Below are 13431 nucleotides of genomic sequence, written 5' to 3'. Positions count from 1 at the left end.
AATCTACACTTAAGAAATATGTGAAGGACCGGGAACAAATGACATAATCTATGTTTTGCCCAACTTGCTCTCGCTCTATTCAACCATCGACCATTGTATGCCAATGTTCACACTCTCGATCAAGAATCTGCTACAACACCATCGTATTCTTCCCCAACGACGAGTACTCCGTTTAGGTTTTCTTCAGTCCCCATATGCGTCTATTTGTTCATCAATTTCCTTACTCCATGTGTGGTAGATAGTCATGGATGAATAATTGATTGTAATTTGAGAATGAAAATTCATTTTGTTTCTTATCTATCACTCCATGTGTAGTGTGGAATTTGATTTTATCTTAGTCAAATTGAATCATGATGCTAATCAGAGTTTTTAATCTATTTGTTCTTAGATTTTATCTATGAATTTTTGTGCTTCCGTCAAGACATATTCATCGTCGTTGGCAACGACGACGAGTTTGGGGTCTAGTGAGATAACGTATGAAGATGTTGAAGTTGGATCGATAACCATTACTAAATTTAACAACAAATACCACAAGTGGTTATCGATCCACGTTATCTCAGTAGACCCTAAACCCGTTGCCATTACCAACGGCGATGAATCAGAAACAACATTTTGGTGATTCTGAAGTAGAGGATCCACATCGACAGAAGCACAAAAAATTTAATAACAAATATGGTAAATGGTTATCAATCTAACTTCAACATCTTCATATGTTATCTCAGGAGACCCAAACCCGCCGCCATTGCCAACGACGATGAACGAGACAGAAGCAATATTTTGGTGATTTTGAAGTAGAGGATCCGTATTGACGAAAGCACAAAAAATTCCCAGATAAAATCGAAGAACAAATAGATTAAAAACTCCAATTAGCATCATGATTCAATTTGACTAAGATAAAATCGAATTCCACACTACATATGGAGTGACAAATTAGAAACATAGTGAATTTCCATTATCAAATTACAATCAATTGCTCATCCTTGATTATCTACCACGTATGGATTAAGGAAACTGATGAACAAATAGATGCAAATAGTGATTGAAGAAAACCTGAACGAAGTACTCGTCATTGGAGAAAAAGACGATGATGTTGTGGCAAGTTCTTAATCGAGAGTGTGAACATAGGTATACAACGGTCGGTGGTTGAATAGAGCGAGAGAGCGAGAGCATATTGGGAAAAACAGAGATTATGGTCTTTTTTCCCAGTCCTTCACATATTTCTTGAGGACCGAATCAATAGATTTTTAATGGATCGAGTCCCACATTGGACCAAATCCAAGGTTTTAGAAAGGAAATCAAACATGTTGATTGAAAATTGATGACCCAATCCAACTTTGGGCCCGGTTAGAAGCCAAATCAAACACCCCAAACTTATTCAGCAACTATCAAACGATCCCTTAGGAAGATAACAAAATATCAAAACGTTTTAGGGTTTGGGGTAATTTGCATGACTGGTCATTATTTTTTTTTAAACTCAGATCATCCTTATAATTTGATTTTGTTTCGGATTTAATCACTACTAGATATGAATTGACATTTATACCCTTTCTTGTTATGCTCTCAAAAATATAAACTAGATCATTTTACGTGCACTTTGTCCCTTCAAGTACTATATTCTTTTCTATATCCAAAAAATGACATTATAAGTATAATCTAGGGGGTAAAATGTAAACTGTTGATATGAAACCAAGAATATGATAATTACAGAGAAGCCCCTGATTAGTTCACATGTTTCAATGCAATCCTTTCCGGTGCTTAGCTGCTGTCAAAGAAGAACTCCTCTGGCCTTTCTGCCGCTGAGGATGTTATCGTCGTCTTCATCAAACCCTAACCCTAGCTCTAACTCACTCTACGCCACCATGAACCCTAATCCCGATTCTTCATCACCATCATCTTCGATGAAAAACCCTAATCTTGTTCCACTATTTACTAGTCCACGGATCCCTCACATCAACTGTAAAGGTATATCTCAAGGCGTTACATTCTCCAATGGCTTTTCTTCCTCTTCGTCCTCCGTCGCGGCCAATCCAGCTTCCGTTTCCGGAATCGATGAATCAGGAGACGCGGAGGAGCTTCAACTTGTGGTGGTGTCCTTTTACAAGTTTGCTGATTTTCCTGACCATGCCGATCTCCGTAAACCCTTGAAAGACCTATGCGAAAATCTGGTAAATGCTCACTATATATTGTTGTCGAATTAAGTCCAATTGATATGTTAACGTTGGTAATTGATTGAATGTGAATGATTCAATGCCTATTTCCATTACAACCTTTTCGATCCATGTCACCGATACCCTCACCAAACTTATACCTTTCAGTACATTTCAGGTGGTATCATTCTCGCTCCAGAAGGAATCAATGGCAGCATATGTGGCATCCGAAAATCAGTTGAAAAAGTTCTTGAGTTCATTCAGTCTGATGATCGCTTAAAAGGTCTTCGACAAATAGAGTCACCTGTAAGTCCTGAAGAAGAAGCTATCCACCATGGACACACAAGCAGTTCTCCACTAGCTGCAGGAGAAGATGCTCCATTCAGATGGGATCATGTGAGAGTAAAGCTCAAAAAAGAGGTAATTACAAATTACTAATTTACTATTACTAATCACACTAACAAGATCAGTGAATCATGTGTTTGATGATGATTTTAGTAAGCTAAGCTATTCCTTAATGTTTTTCCAGATCGTTTCTCTTGGAATGCCATCAGTATCACCTACTGAAAAAGTTGGGAAATATGTCAGCCCAAATGAATGGAATTCATTGATCACTGATCCAGATACAGTAAGTCTATCTTCTTACTTTTTCAATCTTAAAGTTGAAGCTTATTCCATAGGGGTAATAACGTAAATAATGCAATATTAGGTTGTCATTGATGTGCGAAATGACTATGAAACAAGAATCGGCAAATTTAAAGGAGCAGTTGATCCACGCACCACAGCTTTCAGGGAATTCCCATCATGGGTAGATGACGAATTCCAGATTCCATCAGAGGGGCAGAAATGTCCACCACCACGTGTAGCAATGTATTGTACAGGTGGCATTCGATGTGAAAAAGCTTCAAGTTTCTTATTAAACAAAGGGTTTAAAGAGGTGTATCATTTAGAAGGTGGGATACTGAAATACTTAGAGGAAATCCCAAAAACAGAGTCTTTATGGGAAGGGGAGTGTTTTGTGTTTGACAAGAGAGTGTCTGTAAAACATGAATTGGTGCCTGGAAACTTCAAGCTTTGTTATGGCTGCAAGAAACCCGTGAGTGATGCTGACATGGAATCTCCGGAATGGGAATACGGGGTTACGTGTCCGTATTGTTATGCTTCAAAATCTGAGGAAGAAAAAGAGAGGGCAAGAGCTCGACAAAGGCAATTTGAAACTTGGGGCGTGATTGGTGGGCCCGATAAAGGTCGTAAGCCGATAAAAGTAAAAACAACAGATACTGTCAGACTGGACTGAACTGACTGAACTGGACAGGACAGGACACAACAAAAATGGGCTATTTGTAATGATGATGAGAATGTGGAGGGGATTTTGTGTTGTTTTCAAAGATAAGAGATTAAGGACAATTGACACTAGTTAGTGTCACAAGCCTACATGTTTTTTGTGACAATGATGCTCTCTTTAGTGTTGTGAACTTGCTACTATTTGTTGATGTTGAAACCATTTTCATAATTGAAGTTAGGTTTTTGCCATTATTATAAAGTGAAGTAAGTGTTTGGCAATTACAAAATAGCTTTTTAACACTGCTTTACTTGAGTATCTGGAAAGTTGTTGATAGATGACTTTTTAAAAAATGACTTGTGGTTTTTGAAATAAAAGGACAATAATGCACTCTCAATCAAACACTTTCCTCTTGAGAAGTTGAGATATGAACAGTTGTTACCAAAAACTTAACGAAATGATTATTAGTTAGTGTTTTGCTGCTGTATATACTAATATAAATTTTCTTCTTTTTCTAAAAACTCTGTTTTGCTAATGTATAATATAATAAACATATTTACAAAAGAATAGTTTTAGTTTTCAAAAGTCGATCCCAAGCACCCTATATAGTATGTGTTTTTCGTGTGTGTGTTTGTGCTTGTAACTATACATTTAAACATGGTTATAAAAGTGAAAAAAGGAAACAATACTAAAAGATACCAAGAATGAGGAAATGTTCGGTTTATAAAAGAGCAAAATACAAGGAATCCCAACCATGATTCTATATAGGAAAAACTAGAGTAAATTACATAAATGGTCCCTATGGTTTGGGGTAATTTGTATGTTTGGTCTTTAACTTATTTTTTTAACTCAAAAGGTCCCTACAGTTTGTTTTTTTGCACGTTTGGTCCCCATCTTATCTAAAAATACTATTTGACCCTTAGTTTTTTAATTTTTTAAAATAAAGTAGGATATGTAAGGTAAGGTCACGTGAGGTGTAAATGAAGAGGGTATGTTTATTTAAATAAACTACAAAATCAATGGCGAAATAGTCTTTTTATGTAAGACAGAGACCAAACATGTAACAAAAACATACAGTAGAGACCTTCTGAATAAAAAAAAAAATTAAGAACCAAAAGTGCAAATTGCATCAACCATAGGGACCATTCATGTAATTTACTCGAAAAACCACTACATTTTTTTATATTTAGAAAAACGCATTTATTTTCCAATTGATTTTGTTCAAATCTTTGGTAAAAAAAAAACCCATCAATCAGTTTTATTTAAGTGATTTTACAATTAAATATGATGTATGCGATGGCATGGGTGGTCCACGTAATTCTTTTGCCCCTGTATCAAGAGGTAAACTTGATAATCAACCATGTCATCTAACACATCGTATATCTACAGAGTTTTACCTTTTGATATATTATAAAAGGTATAAGAGATGAAATGAACAACCCACTTCATATGACATCAGCCACAATTGCCACACCACTTAAATGAAACCGAACAATATGTTTTTATAAAAAATCTAGATAAAATCGATAGGTAAAAAATGGTTCATTTTTTCCATAAAGGAAATAACATATGAGTTTTTCAAATATAGTTGCATAATTTGTGTTTTATGCATGTTTCCCAAGTTTATAACCGTAGATGAAAACCTTTGTCCTAGTCAAATTGCACTTGCGTACGTATATGTATACACTAGATGTAAAATTCATGTATTACACGAGTTAATTAAAAAAATAAATATAAATGTCTAAATATTTAAGTATTTTGGATTTATAAGAAAAAAAATGAATTTTTAAAATTGATTTTTTTATCTTTTAACTTTAAATAAATAAACAAAATAAATTAATGAGCTTTAATTTGAGATTTTTTAAATAAAAAAGCAAGTTAATTAATGAAATTGATATTCATTTATTACTATATATATATATATATATATATATATATATATATATATATATATATATTATAATTTATATAAAAGTATTATATTAAATTTATTAAAATAGAAAAACCCACAAAATGACATTTGAAAAATAAATTAATTCAAAATAACTACAAAATGACATTTGCCGATTTACATGAGATTGAGACATATGACAAAAAAAACCATTCATTTATTAAAGTAGATTATACACATATAAATTGTTTTAGGTGAAATTTCTTTTTCTAAAACATTGATCAAATTCAATAAACATTGTTATTGATTAGAGGTGCACAACTCAACCCTTTTATTGACAACTCAACCCTTTTATTTTGGATGTGAACCGATTTCAAAACTGAATCAGATTTTAGTCAATAAAAATCGAATCAGGTTTTTGCCAAAGGATCCAAACCAGTTTCGAAACAACAATATCTAATCAGTAGGAACTGGATTATGTAAACTTGTTTTTTAAAAACCGAAAATTTATATATTTTTTATTTTAAAAATTACAAAAATATAAATTGCAATACATCTATAAGTCCAAAAATATAAAGCAAAGCATATAAAAAAGAAATAGGCAAGTATCTCAAGATCCTTTACGTGTTCTAAACATATTTTCTAGGGGTGTGTATAGGGCGGTTTGGTTCGGTTATTGGTCAAAACCAAACCATAACCATTACAATTGGTTAATGTATTTCAATAGCCATTGGGTAGCGGTTAATATTGATTTTGGATAACGGTTTTAGTCGATTAATGGTTATGGTTAATGGTTAATATTGGTTAACCATAATGGTCAAAGATGACATAAAATTAAAAATACTTTTCTATAAAAATTAAAAAATATAAAGTCCATTGTTATAAAAAGTGAATGATTATGTATATATAATTGTATTGTAGAAGATTACTTATTATATCTAATTCTAGATAATTACCCTTTAAATTTTTAATTCTTCATATAACTACATATAATATACTCCTTACGCCTGATATTTATTGTTCACTTTTGAATTTTAAAGTATTTATTGTTCAATTTTAACCTTAAATATTTTTATTTATGTTATAAATTACTTGATAAAACTTATGAAAATGAAAAGACATTTAAAACACAATTCATGCATATATTTTGCATCAAGTATTATATATAAAAAACAAAAATAATTAAGATTAAAGTTGAAATATAAAAACTTCAAAAGTAAAAAACGGACAATCAAAATAAGATGGAGAGAGGGGGTATTTAATATTATATTATAATAAAAATATTTATTAATATTATTGGTTGATTCGGTTCGGTTCGGTTAATAGTGGTTCGGTTTTAGATGAAAATCATAACCGAACCATATGTATTCGGTTAATCAAAATTAGAAACTGCACCATAGATTTTAGTAATGGTTCGGTTATATCGATTAATTTGGTTATGATTCGGTTTTTGGGTTAATATGCTCACCCCTATTATTTTCTACTTTTATTGTTTAGAAAAGTAAGTATTGCGCATCCATGACAATACAAGTGTTACAACCTATCTTTAAAAACTTCTAAAATAGTTAAAAAATAATTGAGCACCGATTTCTAACTTAAACCGACTTCAAAACCGATATTGAATCTCATTTTTTTTTTTAATTGGGCCTAAATTTCTTATATGTGTGCTAAAGTAAGAGTACAGATGAACAATTATATTACACATAAAAGATTTGGGCCCAAGGCAAACCCAATAAGCAGATCACGTGGCACCAACAACCAATCTCACGTGCAAATCGTTTAACCTTTCCACCGTCAACAACGGCCAAAACCCTAACCACCAAATTTACAAAATTACATGCGGCTATCTATCCTCTCATTACCAACCTCTTGCACGTGTATCGTCCAAAAAGCTCTCGAACTTCAAGGATCCTCTCCTCCTTCTCCATCGTCCGATCAACTCACCGGTGTAGATCAACGTCCAGTTTCTCTTCCCCTCTCCATACTACCAAACACTCGCCGGGCCATTCTCCATTTTGTTAATGAAGCGATAGGCAATGGAGAAGGAGCTAATTGAACTGTTCGATTCGGCGAAAAAAGCAGCGGACGCCGCGGCTGTTGGAGGCGGAGGCGGAGGCGCGGAATCTTCGCCGGAGGAAGATCGATGTCTCGACGCTTTGAAAGTGCTTAAGAAATTTCCTGTTAACTATCAAATCCTTGTTTCTACTCAGGTACGTTTAGTTTTTTATATGAATTATGATTATATTTTAGGATTAGGTTTTCTTCAAATTGTGAGTGGAGATGATGTAAACCATATGAACGAAAGTATATATATGAAAAGTTGATGCTTTGGATTTGTGATTTCATTGCAATGTCAAGTACATGCTATATCGTATTTCATTGCAATGTTACGTACATGCTATCTTATTGAAACAAAATTTCATATGAGAAAGAACGAATTAAACAAATAAGTCCTTGTGAACAAACCAGTTTTCGATTTAGAGGCTAGAAGTAAAAATCTCGATTCGGATTTACCCCAATTTCAATTAGATTTTAGGAACACTTAGAGTAAATTGCAAATTTGGTCCCTATGCTTTACACAGAATTGCAAAATCGGTTCAAAATTTGAAACTGTTCCAATGTCATCCTTAGTTTGTATTTCGTGTAGTACAAATCTTTTAAGTCATTCTATATGGAATAAGGGTCATATCTGCAACAAAATGCAAACATAAGGACAAAACTGAGACAATCTAAAAATTTGGGCAAAATTTGTCATTTTTGGTTATGCACAAGGATCAAGTTTGTACTTTACTCGAAAACTTATGTTGCTTAATTTGATATTAGCCTGATTAGAAAAGTAGGTAATGTGGATTGCATTTGGATTTACCCCACTTTTGTGTTCAACTGTTCATATTTAGATTATTTTACATTTTTGGTCCCCATATTGCTGATTTTTTTTTTTGGTAAAAAAAAGTTTTCTTGTGCAAGTTTGGCCTTTATCCATGGTTTTTCTGATGTTTTTCAACTATGTTCCAAGTAACGATAATTATGGGACCAATATTGCACAAATTAGCTATATGCGGTGACCAAAAATAATCATATTTATTTGGAATAAGGACTAAATGTGTTACAAGAACCTCAAATAGGGACCAAAATTGCAAGAAAACTTTTTGGGACTAATATTCCAAAAAAACAGCTAAACTTAAGGACCAAAAATATAATACACTCTAATATTTACAAAAATGTGACTTTTTTCAGGTAGGGAAACGTCTTCGTCAATTAACAAAACACCCAAGAAAAAAGATCCAATCACTAGCGTCTGAACTAGTCGAGACCTGGAAAGGCATAATAGTTAAAGAAACATTAAAGAACAACAACAACAACTCAGACACCAAAGAATCTCCAAAATCAGAACATGGGTCGAAAATATCCGAAAAGAAAACTCAAAGGACCAATTCCGTCAAACTTCCAAAGACAGAGGATGCGAAGGTCGAAAAAAACATAAACAAAACGAACAATTCTGGTCCCCCAAAGATGAATTCTCTCGTCTACTGCAAAGATCCCATCCGCGATAAAATCCGTGAACTTTTAGCCGAAGCATTATGCAAAGTTTCCACAGAAGCTGATGAGGATTCAAAGAATGAAATCAATGGTTGTGATCCATATCGGGTGGCTGTATTGGTTGAGTCAGCAATGTTTGAAAAATGGGGGAAATCAAACGGATCCCACAAGTTTAAATACCGATCGATAATGTTCAATGTAAAAGATCCGAAAAATCCGGATTTCAGAAGGAAAATATTGTTGGGACATGTGAAGCCGGAGAGAATTTTGGAGTTGACTCCTGAAGAAATGGCGAGTACAGAAAGACAAATGGAGAATGTGAAGATAAAAGAAAAGGCGATGTTTGACTGTGAACGTGGGGGCCCACCGAAGGCGACTACGGATCAGTTTAGGTGTGGAAGGTGTGGGAAACGGAAGTGTACGTATTATCAGTTGCAGACACGAAGTGCGGATGAGCCGATGACGACTTTTGTCACGTGTGTGAATTGTGATAATCATTGGAAGTTTTGTTGAGGGGTGGAAGTTGTCATTTATGTTTTTTTAGAGTTGATGTGTTATTTTTTTCAATTCGTGGTAGGTGTAGGTAGTTTATTTGCCCGATAGGCTATGTATTTTCTTTTTCTTCGATTGATGCCAATCTTAGGCTCAGTCCAATAAATATCAGTATATTTTCTTTTTTCTTCAGTTGATGTCAATCTGAGTCTCGGTCCATTAAATATCAGTATAATTTGTCATGTTAGGTCATGTATTGTGTAACAAATGGTGCCTTATGATGTTGAGTTTTGTAATTTGTGTTGGGGTTATTGTCACTCTAGCCCAACAAAGTTCCGTATAATGGTTTAAATGTTCCCTCGTGACTATTTTTTGCATTTTAAGGGCATAAACTTGTTATTTGTTGGTTTAAAAGGGCAATCTTGGAAAAATGAAGGGGTCAACCGGTGACCCCATCCTACCTGGCATTCCATGTCATATTCAATAAGGTCATTTCATTGTAACGTGTGCACAGTAGTTAATGAGAGATATTGTACGTTTAAACTTCTGCATATGACCCGTCGAAGTTTCACGACAGAACCGGCACGATACCGGGAAGCGTGAATAGTGAATTTATGATAGAGCGAGATTTAGCCTTAGTGATCTAAACGAAAGTCGTAGAATATGTTAAACTAAGAACATCGATAAAAAGAACGCCCAAATCTGACTTCGTATGAATAAGTTATGAGATTTTAAACAGACCAATCCTGTCCCGGCTTGTTAAAAATATAACTTTAAAAATAAAGTCAAAATTAGCCGACGGAGTCTAAACGAAAGTTGTAGAGTACGTCTTCACCTACGCGTGGATATAAAGAACGTCAAAAACGGAGTTCGTATGAACGAGTTACAAATCATAATAGCATATTTACGTATTAAAATAAAGTATAAATCATGTATACGTACATATATATATATATATATATATATATATATATATATATATATATATATATATATATATATATATACATATGTATATATCATTAGAAAGGTATCGACGATGCGGTCATTATAAGACTAATGTTGAGTTCTTTCGACATTAGTTTAGTACAAATATCATTAAATCCATTTATAATAGTATTATAGAGGGGTGTTTAGTTGTTTATATAACTAAAAGGTCATTAAGTAATTATGGCGGGTAGTTTTTGAAAATTCAATTAGTATAAATAAGAGCCTTGGGCTCTCATATTTCTTGCACCATTCTCTTGATTCAAGAGTCTTTCTCTCCTTATCCCCCGAGCATTTCGGTCCCTCGTGATTCGACTTCTCTTTTTGTAGCTTAGTATAGTAAGGTGAGCGCTGAAGCGCTGCACGAATCTTTCTTAGAAAGATTCAGCGACGAAGTTCTGCCCCTGTAGAGCCCGACTCCTAGCTAAAACCCCCTTGTAAGTAAGTTATGCTTACCTTATTTTAATATAGCTTATATTTAAAATTAGTATTGTTATTATGAACTTATAATAAATATTTGAGCTATTATTATAACTTATATAAGTGTCGTTATAATATATTTTTTAACTACTCGCGGTACGGGGAATCTGGTTTAAAGGGCCGCATAGGGTTGTTGGATTTCAGAAGTGCTATATGCCAAAATGGTCCTGCCCTCCGGTGTTTTATGTCTGGCCCCTATCTGTACATAGTGGTTGGAAAATATTGTTTAACGCTTATATAATAATAATAATATTAAGACTAATAGTTGGTCACGGTAAATATTAGACTAAAATTTAGCGATAATAATGCTAGGTTTCGTCGAAGGAAAATAGAATCGTTAGAAGCAAGCGCTGCCCGATTTTGGAATCATCACCTTAACAAGTGAGTGCATAGTTACTTTCAACTTACACATAGATATGAAGTATTTTATATAAATTACGTGCTATGTGTGCATATTATCTGAATACTTGCTATCTATGCTAGATGAACGTTGTTATACATGTTTTCAATGATTTAAACTGTATATGTATTTTATATCTACGAAAATGTTGGGGTAAAACATGGGTAGATGCAATAGGTGATGTGTGATAAAATGATGAGAGGCCTCGATGTTGATGTTGTTGATTCTGTCATCTAGCGGAGTATGGATGACGACCACGGACTCTTCTAGACAGTCCAGTGGAACACTAGCAGACTCGCAACCTGTAGGTGTTTGTGAACGATATGTTCACCGGTGTACTCCATCCCCCACATGGTTGCCTTTAGGACATTTATTGCTGAGGAATCCCCTTAGCAGTAGTGTCCGTCCCGATGATGATCCTTAGGCTAGGTCCCTTATGATAGGTGTTTAGGGACGTAAAGTGAGGATAACGGGAACGGGTAATCGGGTTATTGTTGATCGATGAAATTAATAAACTTATTTATTGTGGGTTGAAAACCCTATGTGCTCACCAGGCTCCCAAGCCTGACCCACTCAGTTTTATGTATTACAGGTAGTGGCGCATGAGCATAGGTGTGATGTTTTAGACGAGGGATTACGGATATAGGCCTGTAGATATGAAATAATGTAGTAAGGCTTATATTGTACTGTTTATGCTTTTGATCTGTACGAACATGACATCCCGAGTCTTTTAATGAAATACATTTCTATGGAAATGCTTTTGATAAATCTTTATCATATTTTTGTTTTGGGACAAATTCCGCAACACTTTCATTTAAAATGTAACTCTGATTTTTAAACAAAGCATAAACAAACCGGTCTTTTCTGGCCGTGATTTTGGGGATGTCACATAATTACTTATGTTATGTCTACACTAGGTATTGGCAGGTTTTACCAAGTGGTCTTAACCAATTTGAAACAAGAAACATGGCTGAGTCCTATGCTGTTGACCTGGACAAGAAGACTTGCACTTGTAGAGTGTGGCAACTTAATGGGTATGGACGTGTGCATTCAGTTGCAACTATATCATTCCTCAATAAAGATGTTGGTGGTTATGCTGATACAATGTTCTATGGAGTAGTCTACAAGAACACCTATAAGTATCTAATTCAGGGGATGAATGGTAGCAACATGTGGCCACCTACTGACTTCATACCACCTTTTCCACCAATGAAGAGAAGAATGTCAGGTAGACCAAAGGTTAACAAAAGAAGAGATGCATCAGAGAAGCTACTAAGGCACACTGTATCTAAGGCAGGGAAAAAAATATCATGCAGTGTTTGTAAAAATGTGGGGCATAACAAGGTCACATGTCCTCAAGCTGAAAGACCTCAAGTGCAAAAACCTAAAGTTGGCAGGAGGCCCAAACTAAATGTTAAAAAAAGGAAAACAGGTGTCAATGGAAAAGGTGAAGCAGCAGGAGGGGTCAATGAAAAAGGTGAAGGAGCAGGAGGTGTCAATGGAAAAGAGAAAGGTGAAGGAGCAGGAGGTGTCAATGAAGGGCAAAATGGTCAAGGAGCAAAATCAGTTTACGAAGGGCAAAAGGGTCAAGGAGCAACAGTTGTTGCTGCTGGAAGGATATCTAAAAGAAAGAAATCAGAGAGAATCATAAAGATGAAACTTGCTAAGAGGGTGAAGGGCAAAGTTGGGAAAGGAGAAACAAGTGCAAACCCATTGGAGCTTAATGATTAGGATCTTATTTTGTTTTAGTTGTTATCTTTTAACTTGGTTGTGTTTGGTTGGATTTAAGTGTTAAGTTTGTTATTGGGATGTAGTAGGTTATTAAGTTTGGAATTGGACAAGTTGTTATGTTTTAAATTTGTTGTGTTTGGTTGGATTTAAGTGTTAACTTTGTTTAATTTGATTGTTCATATTTCGTACATACAAAACACATCAAACCCCAAATATAACCACTTCAATTAAATAGAGTACATTACAGATTACATAACAACTTAAAGGAAATAAAGTACATTACAAGTTTCAAAAGACATCAAAGTGCATTACAAGACAACTGGTCCAATTGACCTTCATTACAACTTGTACATGATTAAACATAAAAAAATACCCAACTACATACTAGGTAAACCTTCAACTTAAAGACCTCAGCTTGAAGCTTTTTGTTGGACTTATACAACCCATTTATGATCAAAACTTCATTGTTGCACTCCATTTC

General features: G+C 34.4%; 2 protein-coding genes across 2 annotated transcripts; both read left to right on the top strand.

Moving 5' to 3' along the window:
- Positions 1-1679: 1679 nt before the first annotated feature.
- LOC145074630 (Rhodanese/Cell cycle control phosphatase superfamily protein) lies at positions 1680-3680 on the top strand. Its single transcript, XM_079020977.1, has 4 exons — positions 1680-2165; positions 2316-2567; positions 2677-2775; positions 2857-3680. Exons 1-4 carry the CDS (start codon positions 1695-1697, stop codon positions 3442-3444), a joined length of 1410 nt encoding a protein of 469 aa, XP_078877103.1. The 5' UTR covers positions 1680-1694; the 3' UTR covers positions 3445-3680.
- A 3451-nt stretch (positions 3681-7131) lies between these two features.
- LOC145075080 (transcription elongation factor TFIIS-like) lies at positions 7132-9604 on the top strand. Its single transcript, XM_079021391.1, has 2 exons — positions 7132-7530; positions 8558-9604. Exons 1-2 carry the CDS (start codon positions 7357-7359, stop codon positions 9371-9373), a joined length of 990 nt encoding a protein of 329 aa, XP_078877517.1. The 5' UTR covers positions 7132-7356; the 3' UTR covers positions 9374-9604.
- Positions 9605-13431: the final 3827 nt, after the last annotated feature.

The sequence above is a fragment of the Lactuca serriola genome, chromosome 9 (genome assembly GCF_051521515.1).
Source record: "Lactuca serriola cultivar US96UC23 chromosome 9, Lser_US96UC23_V15, whole genome shotgun sequence".
In the NCBI taxonomy this organism is placed as follows: Eukaryota; Viridiplantae; Streptophyta; class Magnoliopsida; order Asterales; family Asteraceae; genus Lactuca; species Lactuca serriola.
This window is presented reverse-complemented; position numbering and strand designations above follow the sequence as displayed.